A 22,772-nucleotide genomic window follows, 5' to 3' on the forward strand; every position below is an offset into this window, starting at 1 on the left:
TCTTTAAATAAATATTTGAACATGTTTAAGCATAGATAAATTCTTGACACATAAAAGAATGATTATTGCAGATTTGGTTCGGGGTGGCAGGTGAATGCAAAGTTCAGGTTACAATCAGATCAGTCATGATCTTATTAAATAGCATGGAGTGAAGGGAACACAACACATTAATAATTGCATTTCATATCAGAATCAAAGATTTATGTTTATTCCACACAGGTTTCAACATGGAATTTCCTCAATTATTGTGCATTGAGATGCGAATAGCTCAACATTCTGTCAGCAATATTCACTTGTATGCCCTTCATTGCCTTCCCCCAAGTTGAGTACTATTTTCTTCAGAGTGCTTTTCTAAAATAAAAAAGTTGTCTTGTGGCGGCACGCCATTAGGCAGGTGAACTGGCCCCACTTCTCACGCACGCAGCGGGGCAGCCGGCCAAAATGGCGCCGTTGGGGATTTCCCCTTCGACCTCGGCACCGGGCTCAGAAGCCCGCGTTTGGGGACCCTTGTGACGCGCTGGTGATTTCAGTACCCCCAGCACGGTTCTCAGCCAGGTCTGGGATGGAAGTATAAGGCCAGCCAGGCAGCCTGCAATAAATCAGTTCTGCTCACTGAGCTCAACTTGTCTGGTTGTGTGTTATTTCAGTTAGCAGTGTAGCTGCCGCTACAATTGGTGACCCCGTCAGGTTCAAACGCCTTTGAACCCAACATGAGCGACCCTTCGATCAGTGCTATAGCCGTCAAGCTCCCTGACTTCTGGATTCAGGAGCAGGAGACCTGGTTCAGCCATGCAGAGGCTCAGTTTCACCTCCGCCAGATTTCATCAGACACGACCAGATTCTACCATGTGGTCGCTGCCCTGGACCAGACCACCACCAAACGTGTGCTGCAACTCGTTCAACACCCACCTGCCAAAGATAAACAAGGGATCATCAAGCGGGTGCTCACTGGCTCCCTCGGACTATCCAGGCGCCAGCGTGCCGCTCGGATGCTGTGCTTCAACGCCTTGGGGGACAGGACTCCGATTGAGCTAATAGACGAGATGCTCGCACTCATGGGCGATCACACCAACTGCCCACTCTTTGAGCGCATCTTTCTCGACAAACTGCCTGAGGACATCCGGCCGCTACTGGCCCAAGAGAGCTTTGCTGAGACGAGGAAGGTTGCTCAGAAGGCTCAAGAGCTATGGCTCGAATGATTCCCAGAGGACTCAGCAGTCCAGCAGGTCCCGAGTCATGGGCACGACCACTCCAAGCCTTCCTCTAGCACTGCGGTAGAACACCCGGTCCCAACAGGGGCCACAATGAGCATAACCAGAGGTAAGGCATCTGCTCTGGGCCTTTGCTTTTACCACCAACGCCGGGGAGCCAAGGTTTGGAAGTGTCGTCAGCCCTGCTCGTTCCAGGGAAACGAGCAGGCCAGTCGCTGTTAATGGCTGCGGCAGCTGGCCAAGGACACAGCCTTCTCTACCTGAGGGACTCAGTCAGCGGCCAACGTTTCCTCGTCGACACTGGGGCCCAGATCAGCGTCATTCCGGCCATGGCCATCGAGTCCAGGAACCGGCCTTGAGGACCTCTCCTCCGTATGGACAATGCAACAAAATCCGGACGTATGATGACAGACCGTCCACTTCCAGATCGGCCAGCAAAAGTTCTCGTGGAGGTTCACCATCTCGTCCCTTCCGACCGACTTCCTCCACGCCCACGGGCTCCTGGTTGACATTCGAGGTAGGCACCTGGTAGATGCCCATACCTTCAGGCCATTCGCCTCAACGCCTCCCGCACAGAGCAGCTGCAGATGGCCACGATCAGCACACCCAAGGACGAGTTCCAGCATATCCTGGATGAGTTTCCGGCCCTCAAGCCACAGTTCTCTGCTGCTTCACTGCGCCACGGGGTGTTCCATCACATCCCACCAGTCCATGCCAAGGCACGCCAGCTCCCACTGGATAAGTTCCAGGTGACGAAAAAAGAGTTTTTGCATCTGCTGGAGCTGGGGATCATTCAGCGCTCCAACAGCCCTTGGGCCTCACTGCTCCATCTGGTTCTGAAAGTCTCCGGTGGCTGGTGCCCCTGCAGAGATACTGACGGCTCAACGAGGCGACAGTTCCTAACCATTACCCGATCCCTCACATCCAGGACTTTACGGCCAACCTGCATGGTGCGAGGGTATTCTCCAAGGTCAACCTGGTGCACAGCTATCACCAAATCCTGGTGCACCCTGCCGTCTTAGCTTGTGGTTTATGTCCAGCACCCTATCATCAGCCTGAGGTATCCATCCGACATCCTTCCATCTTAGCCTGAGGTATCCATCCAGTCAGCACCTTTCCATCTTAGTCTGAGGTATGCACACCTTTCCATCTTAGTCTGAGGTATGCACACCCTGCCATCTTAGCCTGAGATTTATGTGCAGCTCCCTATCATCTTAGCTTGAGGTATCCTTCCAACACTCTGCCATCTTAGCCTGTGGTATCTGTCCAACACCCTTCTATCTTAGCCTGATATATCAATCCAACTCCCTCCATCTTAGCCTGAGGTATCTGTTCAACACCCTTCCATCTTACCCAAGATGGCCATCATCACCCCCTTCGTCTTGTTCGAATTCCTTCGCATGCCGTTCGTGCTCAAGAAAGCGCCCAGACCTTCCAGCTCCTTATGGACTCAGTGGGCAGGGATTTGAATTTTGTCTTCATTTACTTGGATGACATCCTTGTTGCCAGCAGGGATTGGGCGCAACACAAGACCCACCTGCACACCCTCTTCTCCCGACTGGCTGATTTCGGCCTCACCATCAACCCAGCCAAGTGCCAGTTTGGGAAAGAGTCCATGCAGTTCCTGGGCCTCACCATCATGGCTGAAGGAACCACACCCGCCACTACGAAGGTCGCTGCAATCCAGGAGTTCCCACACCCAGACAACCTGAAGGGGCTGGAGGAGTTTGTGGGTATGGTCAACTTCTATAACCATTTCATCCCAGGTGCTGCGCGCATCATGCAGCCGCTCTTCACCCTCATCATGGCCAAACACAAAATGCTTGCCTGGAATCCAGAGGCCTGCAGGGCATTTGAGGCCATGAAGGATGCCCTCATGAAAGCTACCATGCTCGCCCACCAACACACCGACCTGCATATGGTGCTCTCCATCGATGTCTCTGCCACAGCCGTCGGTGCCGCCCTGGAGCAGCCACTGGCGTTCTTCAGCCGGATCCTTCGACCGTGAGTTACTGGGCATGTACCTGGCGGTGCGGCATTTCCGCTACTTCTTGGAGGGAAGGACTTTTACCATCTTTACTGACCACAAACCCCTCACTCAGGCGCTCGCCATTGCAAAAGATCCCTGGTTGGCCCGCCAGCAGCGTCACCTCTCCTTCATGTCAGAGTTTACCACCGACATTCGGCACAAGGCAGGAAAGGACAACGTGGTCGCCAATGCACTTTCATGACCAGCCATCTGCGCGCTGACACCTAACCTCAACTTCGACCATCTCGCCCGGGACCAGAAGTCTGACGAAGAGACGCGAGCCTTCAGGACTGCCGTCACGGGCCTGCGGTTCCAGGACCTCCTGACTCCTAGTAGTGAGGGCACCATCCTGTGTGATGTCTCCATGGGCACCCCGTGACCAGTGGTTCCCCAGCAGTGGCGGAGGCAAGTCTTCCACCATATCCATAGTCTTTTGCACCCTTCCATCAGGTCCACGGTCCGTATGATGGCAGAGCGTTTCGTCTGGCACGGCTGCGGAAGCAGATCGCAGACTGGGACTGAACCTGCACCCATTGCCAACTTTCCAAGGTGCACAGGTACACTAGAGTGCCCGTACAGGAGTTTGAGCATGACCGGGAACGGTTCAGCCATATTCACGTGGACATCGTCAGGCCCTTACCAGTTTCCCGGGGTAACCGTTACCTTTTCATGGTGGTAGACTGCATCACTCTTTGGCCCGAGGTGATCCTGATGCCAGACGCCTCCACAGACTCCTGCTCCCGAGCGCTGTTACACGGCTGGGTCGCCCGGTTCGGCATCTCGAATCACCTCACCAGCGATCGGGGTGCCCAGTTCACCTCTGCGCTCTGGGCACAGCTCGCCAACAGGCTGGGGATCGAGCTACACCGCATCATGGCCTATCACCCGCGGGTCAATGGACTGGTCAAGCGACTACACCACCACCTTAAGTCAGCACTTATGGCCCATCTCACCGGTCCCGACTGAGTGGACGAACTGCCTTGGGTGCTCCTGGGCATCTGCTCGACGCCCAAAGAAGATCTACAGGTGTCATGAGCCAAGCTGGACTATGACGCATTGCTAGCGCTACCCGGTGAGGTCATCAACACACCTCACAACCCCCAGCGGTCACCACATGAGCTACTCCCCTACCTCCGGGCCCAGTTGGGCTCCTTTGCACCCCCACCGCCACCCAGACACGGCAAACGGGCCTCTTACGTCCCCAATGAGCTGCCCTCTGTGGAGTACATTTTTATTCGGCAAGGCCCGTCCACGGCACGTCTGCAAAGGCCTTACGATGGACCGTACAAAGTTATCCAGCGTTCAGGGTCCACGTTCACACTGGACATCGGCGGTAGGAGGGAACTGTTTACGGTGGACAGGCTGAAGCCAGCACACCTCAACCCCACCGAACCGGTAGTTGTGGCCCAGCCCAAGAAGCGAGGCTGCCTGACTAATAAGGACATCGGCACCGGTTCTGAGGGGGGGCTGTGTAGCGGCACGCCACTAGTCAAGTGAACCGGCCCCACTTGTAACACATGCGGCAGGGCAGCCGGCCAAAATGGCACCATCAGGGGTTTCCCCTTCGACCTCGGCACCGGGCTCAGAAGTCAGCACTTGGGGACCCACGTGAAGCTCTAGTGATGTCAGTGGCCCCCAGCGCGGTTCTCAGCCAGGTCCGGGATGGGAGTATAAGGCCAGCCAGGCAGCCTGCAATAAATCAGTTCTGCTCACTGAGGACAACCCTTCTGGTTGTATGTTATTTCTGTTAGCAGTGTAGCTGCCGCTACAGACTCTCAATATTTTTTTTTAATATACACATTGTAAAGCTATGTTAAGCTTAGCTTCATTTCCCATCATTATACAGCAAACCAAGTCTGAGGGAAGCAAGCACTTTGATGTGTCGAGGGTCTAGATACAGATTGTATCCCCTCCGTTTATGGTATAAATGATGGTAGTCAGACCCAGAAGATGTTTTAACACAAAGGGCTGCAAAAAAGGTTCAGCGACTACTCAAAAATAAAGGTCTGGACCAAAGGTCTGATCAATCACCCTCTACCACCACCCTCCTCCTGGTATTGCTTCACTCGAAATAACTTCTTCAACTCATCCTACTTCTTCCAAATCAAAGGAGAAGCCATGGGTACCCGATTTGTAAACTTTGTGGGGAAATCTGTGCTGCAATCCTACACAGGAAAAATCCCCCAACTCGTCCTCCGATATATCAACAATTACACTGGGGCTGCCTCATGCATTTGCAATGAGCTTGTCAACTTCATTCACTTTGTGTCCAACTTCCACTCCGATCTCAAACTCACCTGGTTCACCTCCAATAATACTCTCCCCTTCCTGGATCTCTCGTCTCCATCTCGGGAGACAAGCTTTCCACTGGCATATACTACAAACCATCCAGCTCTCCAGCTACCTGAACTACACTTCCTCACACTCTGTCCCCTGCAAATATTCCATTCCCTTCTCTCAATTTCTCTGTCTCTACCATATCTGTTGCCAAGATGAGGTCTTCTAGTCCAGAGTTTCTGAAATGTCTGCCTTCTTCCACAAACATAGCTTCCCCTCCACCACTATCAACTCAGCCCTCACCTTCATTTCTCATTCATCTGCCCTGGCTTCCTCTGCCCCAGATACAACAAACATAGAATCCCCCTCATTCTCACCTATCAGCCTTCGCATCCAACACATCATCTACAGAATTTCCAACACTTACTACAGGATCCCACCACCTGATACATTTTTCCTTCTCCTTCCCTCTCAGCCACCTGCAAGGACTGCTACCTCCTCAATTCCCTCATGCACTCATCCCTCACTACCCATCACACCCCTGGCACCTTCCCCAGTGCCCGCAGCAGGTACAACACTTGCACCCACACTTTCTCCCTCACCAAGGACTGGCACCCCAGACTTTTCACATGAAGCAATGCTTCACTGGTGCATCCAGAGAATTTATTCACTGCACCCAGTGCTCCCTTTGCGGCATTCTCTACATCGGCGAGACCAGTCACAGACTGGGAGATCGCTTTACTCAGCACCTCCACTCTGTTCGTAACCACAGTGACCTTCCAGTGGTCATCCATTTCAATTCTGGGTCACATTCCCACACTCCCATGTCTGTCCATGGCCTTGTGAACTATCACACCCTGACCACCCGCAGATTGGAAGAACATCTTATTTTCCATCTGGGCATGCTCCAGCCACATGGCATGAATATTTACTGCTTTCCATTAAACCTGCTTGGCTTTTCTTTCCCCTCCCCACTTTTCCTGTCTTTCCAATTCTTTCTCCCACCCAGCCATTCCTCCCACCCCCATCATTGCTGCTCTTTCCTCCCTCCTTTCTCTACCTATCATCACCTACCAACCCCCGCCCACTTCTACTTGTTTGTTCAGACGCTTACTGGCATTTTCTCATACTTTGATGAAGAACTCAAGCCCAACACGTTGGTTCTGTGTCTTTGCCTTTGCTACGTAAAGGACACCATTTGACCTGCTGAGCTTCTCCACCATTTTGTGTTTTTACCTCAACACAAAACAAAGTTGATCATCGCATCTTGTTGCATGTCAATAAACTTGATAAATTTAATAGCTCAATAGCCTGAGAATGTCATGCCTGTGCAGTCTCGACAATAGATGCAGCAATTTGATTTTTTTTAAAGATTCTTCCTCCATTTGTTACCACAACATAAAAGGCACAATACCTTTCCGACCTTCCAGCAAACATACCAAATACAATTTAAAAAAAAAATCTATTAGATAATATCCGAAAGTTACAAATAACTCTTGATCCAAGGAAAGGGTATTTAGGTGAAATGCCATGGATTAATTGAAAATCTTTTATCCAAATGATTATAATTATCATTGAAACTAACAAGCTACATCATGTCAACACTACAAATCACCTGAACATCAGGCACTCAGCTTTAATTTTCATCAAAAGAAAGCAGCTGGATTCAAAGATGAAGTAAAATAAATTAGTAACTGCTGCCTAGGATGAAAGCCCAGTTGTCAAAGTTCAAAGAAATAAAAACTCAAATGAATTCTGTGATGACTTCCTTCAGCATTTTGACAACCATAAAAGAAAAGCAATTGCACTGTGAAGATTAGAATCTTCAAATTGCAAACATAAATTTTAAGTTCAAATGTTGAAGAAAGATTAAGCAAACAGCTGTGAAAATGTTGCAAAAGTTCAAATGAAAATTTGCACAAAATATAGCTTAAGATACTGTTAAAAATTTTCAGGCTTTTAATAAGGAATTTAATGAAGAGGGGAAAAAGTAATTCAGCTTGATTGAGCACAAATGATTATGTGAACGGTAAAAGAAAATGCATAAAGAGGGAATAATTCAATTAAATCATAAAACAACTGTTTAATATCAATCTTAGAACATATGATTTTTTTTCCCAGTTTTAATATTTTTGGAACAGAGTTATTGGAGAGTTATTCAGTCCAATTGAGTCACTTCTTCTACCATATGGGAAAGTCAAGGGATTTCTTGTGCTTTGGATAAAACTCATGTATGAGTGCTATTTTCTGGAAGAGCTGGGCATCCAAACATTGGACTCTTAACAACAGCTGATTTTGCCACAGTAGAAAAGAAACCTTAAAAATTTAGGCACAGGTAAGGTTGGGTTTAGGTAGGTATGCAGACACAAAGGTAAAGGTTCCATTTTTCTTTCTTTGGCTTGGCTTCGCGGACGAAGATTTATGGAGGGGGTAAAAGTCCACGTCAGCTGCAGGCTCGTTTGTGGCTGACAAGTCCGATGCGGGACAGGCAGACATGGTTGCAGCGGCTGCAGGGGAAAATTGGTTGGTTGGGGTTGGGTGTTGGGTTTTTCCTCCTTTGCCTTTTGTCAGTGAGGTGGGCTCTGCGGTCTTCTTCAAAGGAGGTTGCTGCCCGCCAAACTGTGAGGCGCCAAGATGCACGGTTTGAGGCGATATCAGCCCACTGGCGGTGGTCAATGTGGCAGGCACCAAGAGATTTCTTTAGGCAGTCCTTGTACCTTTTCTTTGGTGCACCTCTGTCATGGTGGCCAGTGGAGAGCTCGCCATATAACACGATCTTGGGAAGGCGATGGTCCTCCATTCTGGAGACGTGACCCACCCAGCGCAGCTGGATCTTCAGCAGCGTGGACTCGATGCTGTCGACCTCTGCCATCTCGAGTACTTCGACGTTAGGGATGAAAGCGCTCCAATGGATGTTGAGGATGGAGCGGAGACAACGCTGGTGGAAGCATTCTAGGAGCTGTAGGTGATGCCGGTAGAGGACCCATGATTCGGAGCCGAACAGGAGTGTGGGTATGACAACGGCTCTGTATACGCTTATCTTTCTGAGGTTTTTCAGTTGGTTGTTTTTCCAGACTCTTTTGTGTAGTCTTCCAAAGGCGCTATTTGCCTTGGCGAGTCTGTTGTCTATCTCATTGTCGATCCTTGCATCTGATGAAATGGTGCAGCCGAGATAGGTAAACTGGTTGACCGTTTTGAGTTTTGTGTGCCCGATGGAGATGTGGGGGGGCTGGTAGTCATGGTGGGGAGCTGGCTGATGGAGGACCTCAGTTTTCTTCAAGCTGACTTCCAGGCCAAACATTTTGGCAGTTTCCGCAAAGCAGGACGTCAAGCGCTGAAGAGCTGGCTCTGAATGGGCAACTAAAGCGGCATTGTCTGCAAAGAGTAGTTCACGGACAAGTTGCTCTTGTGTCTTGGTGTGAGCTTGCAGGCGCCTCAGATTGAAGAGACTGCCATCCGTGCGGTACCGGATGTAAACAGCGTCTTCATTGTTGAGGTCTTTCATGGCTTGGTTCAGCATCATGTTGAAGAAGATTGAAAAGAGGGTTGGTGCGAGAATGCAGCCTTGCTTCACGCCATTGTTAATGGAGAAGGGTTCAGAGAGCTCATTGCTGTATCTGACCCGACCTTGTTGGTTTTCGTGCAGTTGGATAATCATGTTGAGGAACTTTGGGGGGCATCCGATGCGCTCTAGTATTTGCCAAAGTCCTTTCCTGCTCACAGTGTCGAAGGCTTTGGTGAGGTCAACAAAGGTGATGTAGAGTCCTTTGTTTTGTTCTCTGCACTTTTCTTGGAGCTGTCTGAGGGCAAAGACCATGTCAGTAGTTCCTCTGTTTGTGCGAAAGCCGCACTGTGATTCTGGGAGAATATTCTCGGCGACACTAGGTATTATTGGAACACAATACTACATTTAGAATGTAACATATATGAAATTCTTTAACTTTTGTCTACTGTAAGGAAGACAGAGTCGCCACTTTGACCAGCGCCCCTCACAGAAATTAGGCCCGAGCGAGAAACAAACGCGCAAACCCTGGTTTATGAGCCCAGTGCTCCAACTACTGAGCTATCCGAGCCTCTGCTAGGGAACAGGAAAAAAACCCAGCAGGAATAAAGAAAGCAAATGAAATTTAGCAGTACTGAACTGAATGCAAAGAAAAGTGACTATAAGCACATGTGCAGCAATGTGATAATGAATGAATCATGGGTTTAGACTTAGTGGCAATATGGTTGGACCAGGACAGAGTGTTGGAGATGGTCATGCCTCAAAAACTTAAAGCCCTCCATGATTTCCACTTTGATGAAAAATGGGGTGCATGCCCCACTAAAGTCAATGAGCTTTCATTTTGGTGATGGCGAGTTTGTTGTCCTGATACCATGTCACCGGTCGATCTCCTTCCTCTCCTTTGTCATGCCTTCACCTGCTTTTTATTCTTATGTTCTGACTTTATATACAATGCTAATGGAAACAATTATAGAAATAAATATAGTCCCATGACCAGTGCAAGCCTTTAATACCCATGAGTATCTGCTATACCTCCTCATCACCAGTAACACTTATTTTTTGATCAGAATCTGGGTTTTTAATGTGGACATAACATCCATTAGTTCTACTGTTAATCCGGGGCTGACAGCTATTTGGACAAAGACCATGGAGCAGGAAAGCATCTCAGTCATCTCAAGAACACCCATCAATGTGGTCACGGCCTCTTCTCACTGCTCCCTTTGCAAAGAAGCTGAAGATCAACACCAGTGGATTCAAGATCAATTCCTTTCCAACAGCTATTAGGCTCCTTGAACTTCCATGGTTAATTACAGACTGTTCCATCACCAAAAAAAAGAGAACCGTCCGCTCTATTGTAATGCCACTTTCTGTTTTTGTATTTATTCTCTTGTTTTAACTTAATTTTTAATACCGCCGTTAGTTTTTCAAGAGATACCTGTTCGGTTGCAGCAGGAATTTCAGAGTGTACTGAATGTAACGTGCACGGTTCAATGTGCTTGAGAAGAAATTCTTGATGATTGTTATTGCTAACTGCATCTGCATGAGACATGAAAGATTTTTAACGTCTTATAAAGTATTTACTCACAGGACATGATGGATTGAAAGATCATAAAGTGATTTTTCCCCAAAGCCAATCCAGCCTTTCCAGATTTTCCAGCCATTCCAAAATTCAGAAACAATGCCATAAATTTATGCACCACAATTAAAAACTGTCACTTTTCAAGGCATTTATTGTTCAAAATTTTACTTTTTCAATTTACATATAGAGCACAGTAACCCCACTCTGCCCAAATACATCCATGTGGCCAATTAACATACCAACTTATATGGCTTTGGAATGTGGAGGAAACCATGAAGATGCAGCTTGTACATACAAACACCTTACAGGGAGTGTCAGATTCGAACCTGGCTCACTGCCATTGTAACTGCATCGGGACCATTCCACCTATCAAATCTATGCTCGAGCATTTTGAAATATGTATTTCTCCATTAATTTTTCTGTGACCCATCATTTCTTCCTTGCTCATTAACCTCCCAAATCCTGCTGCTACCCGTAGCATTCAAGGTATTTTTAGTCAACATCTTGCAAATCTTTTGGATATGGAGGGAGACTACAGCATCTAGGAGAAACCTAGACCACAATAAGTGAAGATTGGTAATATCTTCTCCTTCACAATCTCCATCAGTACCAGGGGACCTCAGAGCTGTGATCATAGCCCCCTGCTCTACTCACTTTATACCTATGACTGTGTAGCTCAGTACGACAATAACACTATCTATAAATTTGCCGACGATACCACAGTAGTGGGTTGTAGAAAGGAAGGGGATGAGTCAGTAAACAGGATGGAGATTGAAAACTTGGCTGAATGGTGCACCAACAGCCCTGCACTCAATGTCATCAAAACTAAGGAGCTGATTGTTGACTTCAGGAAAGGAAAGCCAGAGGTAGACAATCCAGTGATCATTGGGGGAAATCAGAGGTGAAGAGGGTGAGTAAATTTAAGTTCTTGGGATTGACCATCTTGGAGGATCTTTCCTGGACCCAACACAAGATTGGCATCATGAAGAAACCACGTCAGCCCATCTACTTCCTCAGGAGTTTGCGGAGGTTTACTATGACACCAGAAACCTTGGCAAATTTCTACAGAGGTGAGGTGGAAAGTGTGCTGACCAATCACAGCATCACTGTCCTGTATGGTGACACCAATATCCCGAGTGTAAAGCCCTCCAAAAGGTAGTGAACACCGCCCAGGACATTACTAGCAAAACCCTTCTCACTTTTGAGTACATCTACAAGGAACCCAGCTGTCGGAGAAAAGCAGAAGTTATCAAAGGCCCTGACCACTCAGCACACACTCAGTTCTCACTACTGCCATCAGGAGAGAGGTAGAGGTGCCATAAGACCCATCACCTGGTTCAGGAACAACTGCTACCCCTCCACCATCAAGACTCATTTGAGGACTCTTACTTGTGCACTTTATTGATTTTCTTTGTTCTCTCTGTATTGCATAGTTTGTTTACATGTTTACGCTGTGTACAGTTTATTTTTTGCACTACCAATTAATGGTAATTCTGCCACGCACACAGGAAAAAGGATTGCATGTGATATCATGTATGCATTCGGACAAGAAATCTGAAACCCAAGTACTCACAGAAAGTATATACAAACTCCACACAGCACAAATACTTTTCTGCTTGAAAGGTTATTTAAACAATTATAAGCATAATAAAGAGTGCTACATACATGCTGATAACTCCATGAAAGTAATAGCATCCACCCAGATGTGTCAACATCTTCAAAACCACCACTTTTTGCAACAAGCTTTGCTCAGATCTTCTCCTCATTTCCAGAACTTTGCATTTGATTGCGATCACAACTTATAATTGTTTTTATTTTGTTACATAGAATAGACTCAAGAACAATAAATTTTAAAGATGCTGCCAACACATTCACTGCAGCCCTGAGAAATTTCTGAAAAAGGACTGAAGTGAAAAGTTGCCTGAAGAGTAATCAATCAAGGAAGAGGTAAAGTAATGCATCACTGTTGCAGAAATCTATCCAACCAAATATTGTCAAATTTTTGGAAAAGCTCTTTAATTTCAAAGAAAACATCAATTTTTTCAAAATTATTAAATTACAAACACAAAATAAGCATTTTTATACGTTATTTTGCGAATAACATGGTATTCAATGATTATGTATGGGTACTTTTAAGACTGAATCTCACCTTTACCAGGTGATGTTTTTCTCAAGGCAGCAGTCTGATCTTCAGAGAGAGCTAAGCGTCTCAGTACATCTGCCAAGGCTGCTTTCAGAACTGTGATCTCATCCTCCTGCTGTTGGACTCTTAACTCAAGGGATGAAAGACGGTCTTGGACATCAGATGTACTTGCACCAGAGATGCTGTCATCTAAAGAAAAATACAAATCAAAAAACATTGCTTTGTGGATTTAATTACATATTATGTTTTAGGATAGAAATTTTATATGAAAAGGTTTTAAAATTTTGTCTATCCATTAAATAGATGGATAGACTTGAGCTTGATGTAAGACAAAGATCTGGAAAGTACAAAGAATATTGATGTAGGGCAGTGGTTAAAACTTAATAATTTATAAATTATAGATAACTAAGCCAGAACTGTTTTATAGAAAGAGTTTGAAATAACCAGAACAAGTTGTTGATGAACATTATATCTACATTTACCTATATTTCCACATCTCCCACCATTTCTTATTCTCATCTTACTGGCAGTAACACAAAACACATGCAATTCCACGTGTAACTCAGGAGATTGAAAACTTAGCTGAAGGGTGCATCAACAACAACCCCACACGACATGGTACCAAAACCAAGGAGCTGATTATTGACTTCAGGAAGGGAAGACCAAAGGAGTATGATCCAGTGGTTATTGGGGAAATCAGAGGTGGATAGGATGAACAAATTTAAGTTATTGAGAGTCATTATCTCAGAGGACCTTTCCTGGACCCAACACTCTCATGGATGAACAAATTTAAGTTATTGGGAGTCATTATCTCAGAGGAACTTTCCTGGACCCAACACTCTCATGGAATATGATGAAAGCATGTCATCACCTCTACTTCCTCAGGAGTTTGCAGAGGTTTAGCATGACATCGGAAACCCTGAAAATTTTCTACAGATGTGTGGTGGATAGTGTGTTGACTGGCTGCATCATGGTCTGGTATGGGAACACCAATACCCCTGAGCATAAACCCCTCCAAAAGGTAGTGAACACATTCCAGGACATCACAAGCAAAACCCACCCCATCATCAAGAACATCTATAGGGCATGGTGCTGTCAGAGAGTAGCAGCCATCATTAAGAATCCACAGAATCCATCATACACTGTTCTTGCTGCTGACATCAGGAAAGAGGTCAAAGTACCACAAGTCTTGCATCACTAGGTTCAGAAACAGCTGGTACATTTACAGCATCAGATTCCTCAACAGCAAAGTGAATCAGGGACCCATTCAAGAGCTCCTACTTTTGCACTTTATGGATTTGATCCCTGTTTGTATGGCAGTTTGTTTACATTTCTTTATTTCTTTAAATGAGTATAGTGAGAACAGTTTTTCTTTTGCACTATCAATAAGTGGTAATTCTGCCTCTCACTCATAGGAAAAAAGAATCTCAGGGTTGTTTGTGTTGTCATGCATGAAATCTGACAAAAAATCTGAAATCTAATTAATGATAATCCCTCCACCACCATTCTCAATCTTTTCACTCAAGATGCTTGTTAGACATCTAGTACCAGATTAGCCAAAAACTCTTCAAGTAAATGTGAAACATTAAAAGAAAGCATTAATACCATTGCTATTCATCCTTGCAAATTTTTGATCATGAGGCCAAACTCTGCCAGACGGGCGAACAGTGCGCAGAGATAAACCTTGTGCTCGTCATGATCTCGACTGGTGATGAGGATGTCGTGGAGATAGATGAACACAAAGTCCAAGTCTCTGCCCATCACGTCCATCAGGCGCTGGAGAGTTTGGGACGAAGGGCATCCGCAAGAATTCGAAAAGGCCGAATGGGGTGATGATTGCAGTCTTGGTGATGTCATGAGGGTGAACCGGGATTTGATGGTGGCCCCGTACCTGGTCGACCTTTGAGAACACTTGGGGACCTTGCAAGTTCGTCGAGATGTCCAATATGCAGGATGGGATATCAGTCCGGCTTGGTCGCACTGATAAGACAAAGGTAATCCCCTCAAGGGTGCCAACCCCCTAAAGTCCTGGGGACTATGTGGAGAGGGGAGGCCCAGGGGCTGTTGGATCTACCGACAATTCCCAGTTCCTGCAGTCGGAAGAATTCTTCTTTGGCCAGTTGCAGCTTTTCTGGGGATAATCGTCTGGCCTTGGCATGAAGGAGGGGCCCTGAGTTGCAATGTGATGGTAGACTCCATGTTGAGGTATAATGGCGGTGAACTGCAGCTGCAGGGGAACTCATCGAGGATACTCTTTTTTATGTCCTTGGGGCGCTGATGGCAGCTATCCCCGGGTTGCACAGATGGATTGAAAGGTGCGGATGTTAACTAACCACTTGACCTTGACGTCCACTAACAGGCTGTGCACCCGGAGGAAGTCATCCCACAACAGCGCCGTGCCCACTGAGGCCAGCATGAACTTCCAGCGGAACCAGTCCTTTCCAATCTGGATCTGCGCTCTGCGAGTTCCCAAGGTCCTGATGGCGGATCTGTTGGCTGCCAGCCGGATAGGGCCCCCGTGCTCAGATGCGGGTCTTGAGGGCTGTCGGGAGGTGCACGCGCAGCTCCTCTCCGGTATCGACTAAGAACCGTCGACCAGTGGACTTGTCGGTCGTATGCAGGAGGCTGTTCGCATGGCCAGCTGCTGCAGCCATTAACTGCGGCTGGCCAAGTCATTTCCCTGAAAGGTACAAGGCTGCCTCCATTTGCTGATGATAGAAACACCAGGTGGGGTGGTGCTACTCCGGCTTGTGCTTGGGGGGTGCCTGCAGCCAACTGGGCCCTGGGCAGGTGACCTGGCTGAGGGCGGCCTCGTTCTCCTGCTTGGTCCACAATTCACCGTGGGTCAGAGAAGTCTTCATCTGCCAGCAGGAGCTGTATATCCTCAGGCATCTGCTCGAGGAAGATTTGCTGGAACAGAAAAGACAGTTTGTGGTCCTCTCCAATGCCAGCATCTCATCCATCAGGGCAGACGGGGTTCTGTCTCCCAACCCATCCAGGTGAAGGAGCTTGGAGGTGCACTGTGGCTGAGAGAGGCCGAAGGTCATGAGGAGGAGGTTCTTGAGGGCAGGATATTTACCGACCTCTGGCGGGTTGTGGATGAGGTTATCCACCTTGGCCGCGGTCTCTTCGTCAAGTACGCTCACGATGTGATAAAACATCGTGGCATCTGATTAAATGTTTCTGAGGCAAAACTGTGCTTCCACCTGCCCGAACCACGTACGCGGGTGATGTGTCCAGAAGGGGGGCAATTTCACTGTGACTGCCTTGATCTCCGAGGGATCCATATTGAGGGGCCAGAAAAACATCTTGACTCGTCAGGGTCACCAATGTAGTGGCAGCTACGAGGAAAGAGACTCTCTACCACCACGTTGTGAGTTTCAACAGCAGTTTAATTCAAAACTCATGCGTACTCGTTTAAGGGCAACATGAGCTCCACCTCCACATGGGCGGTGACGTCATCACGCTGCCTGGGGTGCGCGTTCAGCTCAAACAATGAGGCAAAGAGGTCCCTCGACAGCGCCTTGTACATGCAACTGCCCCGCCGGTGCATGGTACAAGCGGTACCGGTTCGTTACGAGTAAGTTTGCTGCCACAACTTAAATATTTAATCAGATTATATGTCCACTTAAATTGAACTACACTTTTACAACAATCCTAATGTCCTTCTACTAACGGCATAACCTCACTTTTATCCCAATTAATTTTATAACCAAATATTTCCCCAAAATCTTGTAACTTTTTATATAAATTAAAGAATTTTCAAGGTCTGTTATATAAATCAATACATCATCTGCAAACAAACTAATTTTATACTCCTCCTTATTAACTTTAATTCCTAAAACCTTGCCTTTTACATTGTGCCAACGATTCAATTGTAAAAACAAATAATGCAGGAGATAAGGGACAACCCTGTCTAGCTGATCTAGTAAATGAAAAAGAAAGTTGTCATTTAGTAACTACTCTAGCCAAAACATCTCTGTATAAAGCTTTAATCCAATTCATAAATATTGGCCCAAATTGAAATGTTTGTAAATCCTTAAATAAATAATTCCATTCTAATCTGTCAGAAGCCTTTTCAGCATCTAACGATAAAACTATTGCTAAATCTGATTGCCTCTGAGAACTATGAATTAAACTAATTAATTTAGCTATATTATTAGCAGAATATCTGTTCTTGATAAATCCAGATTGATTTTGATGAACCAACTCAGGTAAATATTCATTCATTCTATTAGCCAAAACTTTAGCAACAATTTTATAATCAACATTTAATAATGATATAGGCCTATAAGACTCAGGTTTTAATAAATCTTTATCTTTCTTAGGCATTACTGTTACTACAGCATTGGAAAAATATTCTGGTAATGAACAAGTTACAGTCACTTGTTTTAATACTTCCATTCAAAGAGGCATCAATAACTCTTTAAATTTTTTTATAAAATTCAGATGTATCTTCACCGAGATTTACCATTTTGAATAGAATTTAAAGCCTTAATAACTTCTTTCAATATAAATGGAGAATCTAAATCCTTCTGATCTTGGCAATTCAAAGATGAAAGTTGAAGCTTCTGTAAGAAATCATTAATTTCTTCTTCACTGTTCAATGATTGAGATAAATATAACTTAGTATAAATCTCTCGAAAAGAATCATTTATATCCTGTAATTTATAAGTATTTTTTGAATTCTTCTTGACAGCATTAATAATCCTTGATGCTTGCTCCATTTTCAATTGCTAAGCTAAAACCTTGTGCTTTCTCCTAATTCATAATATTTTTGTTTAGTTCTATCAATTAGTTCTCAATCCTATGTCTAAATTGAATTATAATGCATTTTTTTGTTTATTAATTTTAACCCTTTTTTTAAAGTTATTTTGTAATTTTTTTTCCAAAATTACAATTTCCTTCTCTAATTTATCTACTTAAGTTAATTTTTCTTAATTTTAGTCAAATAACATTATTTGGCCTCTTAAATAAGCTTTTAATGCATACTATAAAACAAATTTATTATCAACTGAATTAACATTTGTATCTAAATTAACCTGTATTTGACTTCTCATTAAATCACAAAATTCTACATTTTTAATAATGATGAATTAAATCTCTATCTAAAAATTGATTCAATTCTATCAGAATTTAAACATGACATCAATAATCATGAATGGTCTGATACAATTCTATGTTGTACATACTCAATCCTTCCTTGTAAATGTGCCAAAGAAAAAAATCCAATTTTAGAATAAGAATCAAACTGATAAGAATAAAATAAATAATCTCCCTCTTAGGATTCAATTTCCTGCAAATATCTACCAAATTTAACTCTTCCATTAATATCAATATTCTTTTAGCCATTTTCATTTTATAAAAGATTTTGTAGATTTCTCTAAAATTGGGTCCAAACAACAATGAAAATCTCCACCAATTACATACTTCCCATTTACTTGTGCCAAGAAAAACATCTTGAATAAATTTTTCATCATCTATATTAGGAGAATACACATTCATAAAAATCTAAGATTCTGAATAAATTTGACAATTTACCAACACAAATCTACCAACAGGATCAATAACTGTTAATTATAATTTAAATGTCAATTTTTTATTAATTAAAATAGCTACTCCTCGTGATTTAGAATTAAAAGACAAAACTATAACTTCACCAACCCATTCTCTCTTTAACTTTTGATGTTCTTTCTCAGTTAGATGAGTTTCCTGTAAAAAGGCAATATCTACTTTCAATTTCTTAATATGAGGTAAAACTCTCTTCCTTTTAATGGGATTATTGAGCCCGGTTACATTAAACATTACATAATTCAAACCATGGGTCACCATAATTTAATTTTTAAAAACTCAACTCTCCTCTCTACCCCAGGTTGTTCCAGCTCCACAGCCAAATTTCAAAACATCATCTCCAAAGATAGAAAGTAAGAAACTCCCAAAATAATAAAGTAATTTAAAAAAAGAAATAAAAACCCTAAAAGAGCCAATTAGGTCAGCACCAACTCCCTTAATTTTGAGAAGTGGCTCTCACCACTAGTGGCACGAGACCTCGGAAAAGGAAAGTGGAGAAAAAAAGAATCCGCCTCTCCCAGACAGAATATCAAAATTTAATTTCAATCAATCAAGTATGAAATTCTTCAAGGTCTCTATTAACTTGATCATCATCGATTTCAACTTGAACCTCAGTCAGCTATCTTCCTGGTGAAACTGCTCCTTTTGATTTTTCTTGATCTCCTTCCATTTGTTGAGACAAATAACATTATCTTCAATTCTGCTTATTATTAGGCAATGAATTGGCAAATTCCAAAGCTTCAGATTCATTAGCAAAAAATTGTGCTTGTAATTGTCCATAAAAAACTTTAGGAACTGCTGGATATCGAAAAGCAAATCTATATCCATTCTTCCACAAAACTGACTTTGCTAGATTGAACTCTTTTCTTCTTTTGACAATTTAATTACTCAAATCTGCATAGTAGAACACTATTATTCTGGATCATTAAAGCGCTTTGTTGTTCCCTGGCTTTTTGAACTGCCATTTTCAAAATAATTTCTCTATCTTGGTAATGTGAACATTTAATCAAAATAGAGCGTGGTGGTTGTCCTGGATACATTTTATTTCCTTACTCTATCAAGTTCCAACCATTTGGAAAATACTCTGGTCCCACAATTTCAGGCAGCCAAATTTGAAAAAATTGTACTGGATTAGTGCCCTCAAAGTCCTCAGTCATACCAACAATTTTTACATTATTTAGTCTACTCTGATTTTTCAACATATCAACTTTTTGCAATAGATCTTTCTTCTGAATGCTCCACGCCGTAAAAGAATCTTCTATCTTGTTAACTGTATTTTACATTCTTCTACTTCCATATAACATTTCTGAAAATCAACTTCAAATTTTTGAACTTTAATTTTAATTTTGTCAACAGTTTTATTACACTTTGTCATTTCTGTCTTCATTACAGTCATTTCTTCTCTAATAGCTCCCAATTGAATGGTAAAATCTGCTTTCACTTCAGCAAAATTTGCATCCATTTTTTTACCAATTGAATCAATTTTTCCAAAAGTCTGTGGATCAAGAGGTTTATGGGTTACATAATATGCACCCTTTTTACCTTGAACATATTGGTCTCCTCCTTCTTCTTCCTCTCCCTGTGATTGTGACACAAGGATTTCTTCTTCCACTCCTACCTCTTCTTCTGTGGAAATTGCCAATGGTTGAAATTGCAGGTGGGCTTTCTGGTTAACCCTTGTTTGACCTGCAACCACAGAGGAAGTCGGGTCTGCAGAATCCGACTCGATCACTTCCACAGTCCGCATGCGCAATTTACGCGCACGAGTGTGGTTTCCACGGTAAGTTCTGTCATTTTCTTCCGTGCTCCAGCGCCATCTTATCCAGCTCCCCAAGAAGGTGGTGCTGGAGTTTGGATTCTTACACGTGGAGCCTTTGAAGAATGAGGCTGGAGAGGAACCGGGATCGGAGGCTGTGTCTTCAAGGTAGGCCCAGTTTCTTCCATCACAGTAACTTCGATTACAGCCTTTTTTTGGAGTTTGTGTTCTAGATTTTATTTTCAGCCATCTTTTAAGACCTCTAGAAAAATGTTAAAGTTATTTAATATTATTTAAAAATCTGGTATTAATTAATTCTGCCAGGAGAGGAGTTTTCACGTCTTCTCCCAATGCCATCATGCCATGCCCCCCACTAAAATTCCTTTGTACCATCTAAAACATTTATGTTATTTATCATCTTCAACATTATTGGCTCCAACTTTATTACTTTGCCTCTATTATATTTTACCTTTATTTCAAGCATTGATATTCTATACTTTAACTTGAATGGCTTCTTCTGCTGATCGACTGGTTGTCCAGTTAACATAAATGTAATTATTAAACTCCCTAATGTATCTTTTTCAGTCCCTTCATATATGAGCAGAGATTGACAGGTATCTGATTTGTCATAGCATCAAGGGTTACAAAAGAAAGTTGGGGAGAGGGGCTGAGTAGGAGGATGAATGAGCTCAATAACAATGACGGAGTAGACTTGATGGGCCATTGGGCCTACTTCTGCTCCAATATCTGTGATCTTGTGATAGAGCATTTTTTCATTAAAATTGAATTTGTCTGGCATTGTCATTACTCCTCAACTGTTCTAACTGTCATATTAATTATTTCCCCTACTTTCTTCCTTGAAGACAGAAATAATGTTTAAATAGAAAAAAATCAGTTCTTGGACAAATTGCATGAAATTGAATTCCCTCATTTTAAATATGGGCACCATATTGGAAGTATCCGAGATGAACAAATTATTTATGGTGTCTTGTGACTCCCTCACAATACCTGTAAAGGCTGACCTAATGTCCCTGCTCCCGCCAGGAGCCCGAGGTGGCACCTGGTAACCAGGAGCAGCAATATCTCCTTGAAAGCTACAATGTTGTTATGTCTGGAGTTACTTGGGAAATTTCTTAAGTAACTGAGAGATGCAAAATTCAAATAACAGAAGAGATTTTACTTACTGATGCTTTCTACTATCTCAGGAAACTTCACACACACTCCTATACATATACATATGCCCCATAGTAGTGCACTACAGTGAGAAAGGTGTATTCTTACATTGTTACAAAATAGTTAACGTTATCCTGACTACATAACAGTTGTGACTTGGAATACATGCGCAGATTGCCGTCACTGGGGAGGGGCAGAGAGTGTGACGGCAATCTGCACCTGTTCCATATCACTTTTTTTAATATAAAAGCGGCGATGGGTCCAACAAAGTACATTTTCTTGACGTCACTATAAGAGGAGCACTGAAATAATGACATTTTGGGGGTTGGTGGCAATGGAAAGCAATCTGTGTGCACTGATTGGATGGAATCATTTCCTTCAAAGAAGAAAAAGCCACCAGAATGTTGGGACAGAATAGTGATACGTTAACGACATACGTTAACGACCACTCCGACTTACCTTTATTCAAAACAGATGCTGATCATTGTAACTTCGAAATATGGTATGTTGGAACATTGCAAGTCGGGGCCTATGTGTAGTTAACACATCACTAGTCTTTCTCAACATCCTAGGATAAATGTAAGCAGTACTAATCTATGTTTTGAGGCCTTGGAAGCTGTTCAAATTTATACCAAATTCATTAATCATCTGTTAATTTCAGAATATCTGGCCTTCCCCTGTGAATACTTGAACACTGAATAATTTAAAAAAACCTTTTATTCCATGGTCATTTAAATTTTGTGCCAGTTTTTGTATTTCATAAGCCAATTTTCCACTGGCATTCTAGTTGATTGGCTGTGCAATGTCCCGGGATAGGAAGCCCTTTGTGCCATTTCCACTGGACCACCCTTAACTGGGACTCAAATTGCTTTTCCACTAAACACACTCATCCCCGAGGATTGTAGTGTTCTACTTTCAACTGGAAACAGGTGATTTTCTGCTGTCCCTTTTCCACTGGTTATATCAGCACACCAGCTTCAGCAAACATCGGGGATATAACTAAGAGTAGAGGTGGTTAATCCCTGACATCATTTGACCCCGGCATTCGGACAATATTCCTTTTCCACGGGACCCTGTCCTAGTAAATTCCTCTTGGAAAAGTGGCTAGAGTTTTAACTCTTAATCGTTTCATCATGGGATAGGTCCATCACCAAAAAGGGTTACATTTGCACTGAGTTACAATGACAAATTGAAACATTGCACATCAAGGGACAGCAGCATCTCCAAGAGCATCAGCCTTGCCCACTATTCAAGAAGCACATTAATGATTGACATGTGAGAAACCATGTAATTCAAGTCTATCACATTAGCCAGTGACCATATGGACATTGAAGTTTATGTGAAATCATACATGAAAGCAAATCCAAGTACATTTTTTTCTTTTAGGTTTTCAACATTAGATCTTTAAACTCAAAAGAAACAATTGCAAACTATTAAATTGTATGGCATTAAATATTGACATTTTTCCACCCATTTATTTAAACTTAACGGGAAATTCCTGTATGCAAACATATCATGCAACCTCCAACAG

At 43.6% G+C, this 22,772-nt stretch overlaps 1 protein-coding gene across 8 annotated transcripts in view; it reads right to left on the reverse strand.

Annotated features, from left to right (window-relative positions):
- Positions 1-22,772, reverse strand: part of LOC138760509 (echinoderm microtubule-associated protein-like 4) — a 348,904-nt gene that overhangs the window by 172,723 nt on the left and 153,409 nt on the right. For 7 of the 8 annotated variants that reach the window (XM_069931142.1, XM_069931139.1, XM_069931140.1 and 4 more), the window contains one exon: positions 12,748-12,930. The exons of the other annotated variant lie outside the window; for it this stretch is intronic. In XM_069931142.1, the coding sequence (XP_069787243.1) occupies positions 12,748-12,930 (183 nt within the window). The remainder of the gene's footprint in view (positions 1-12,747; positions 12,931-22,772) is intronic. 8 annotated transcript variants of the gene reach the window in all.

The sequence above is a fragment of the Narcine bancroftii genome, chromosome 4 (genome assembly GCF_036971445.1).
Source record: "Narcine bancroftii isolate sNarBan1 chromosome 4, sNarBan1.hap1, whole genome shotgun sequence".
NCBI lineage: Eukaryota > Metazoa > Chordata > Chondrichthyes > Torpediniformes > Narcinidae > Narcine > Narcine bancroftii.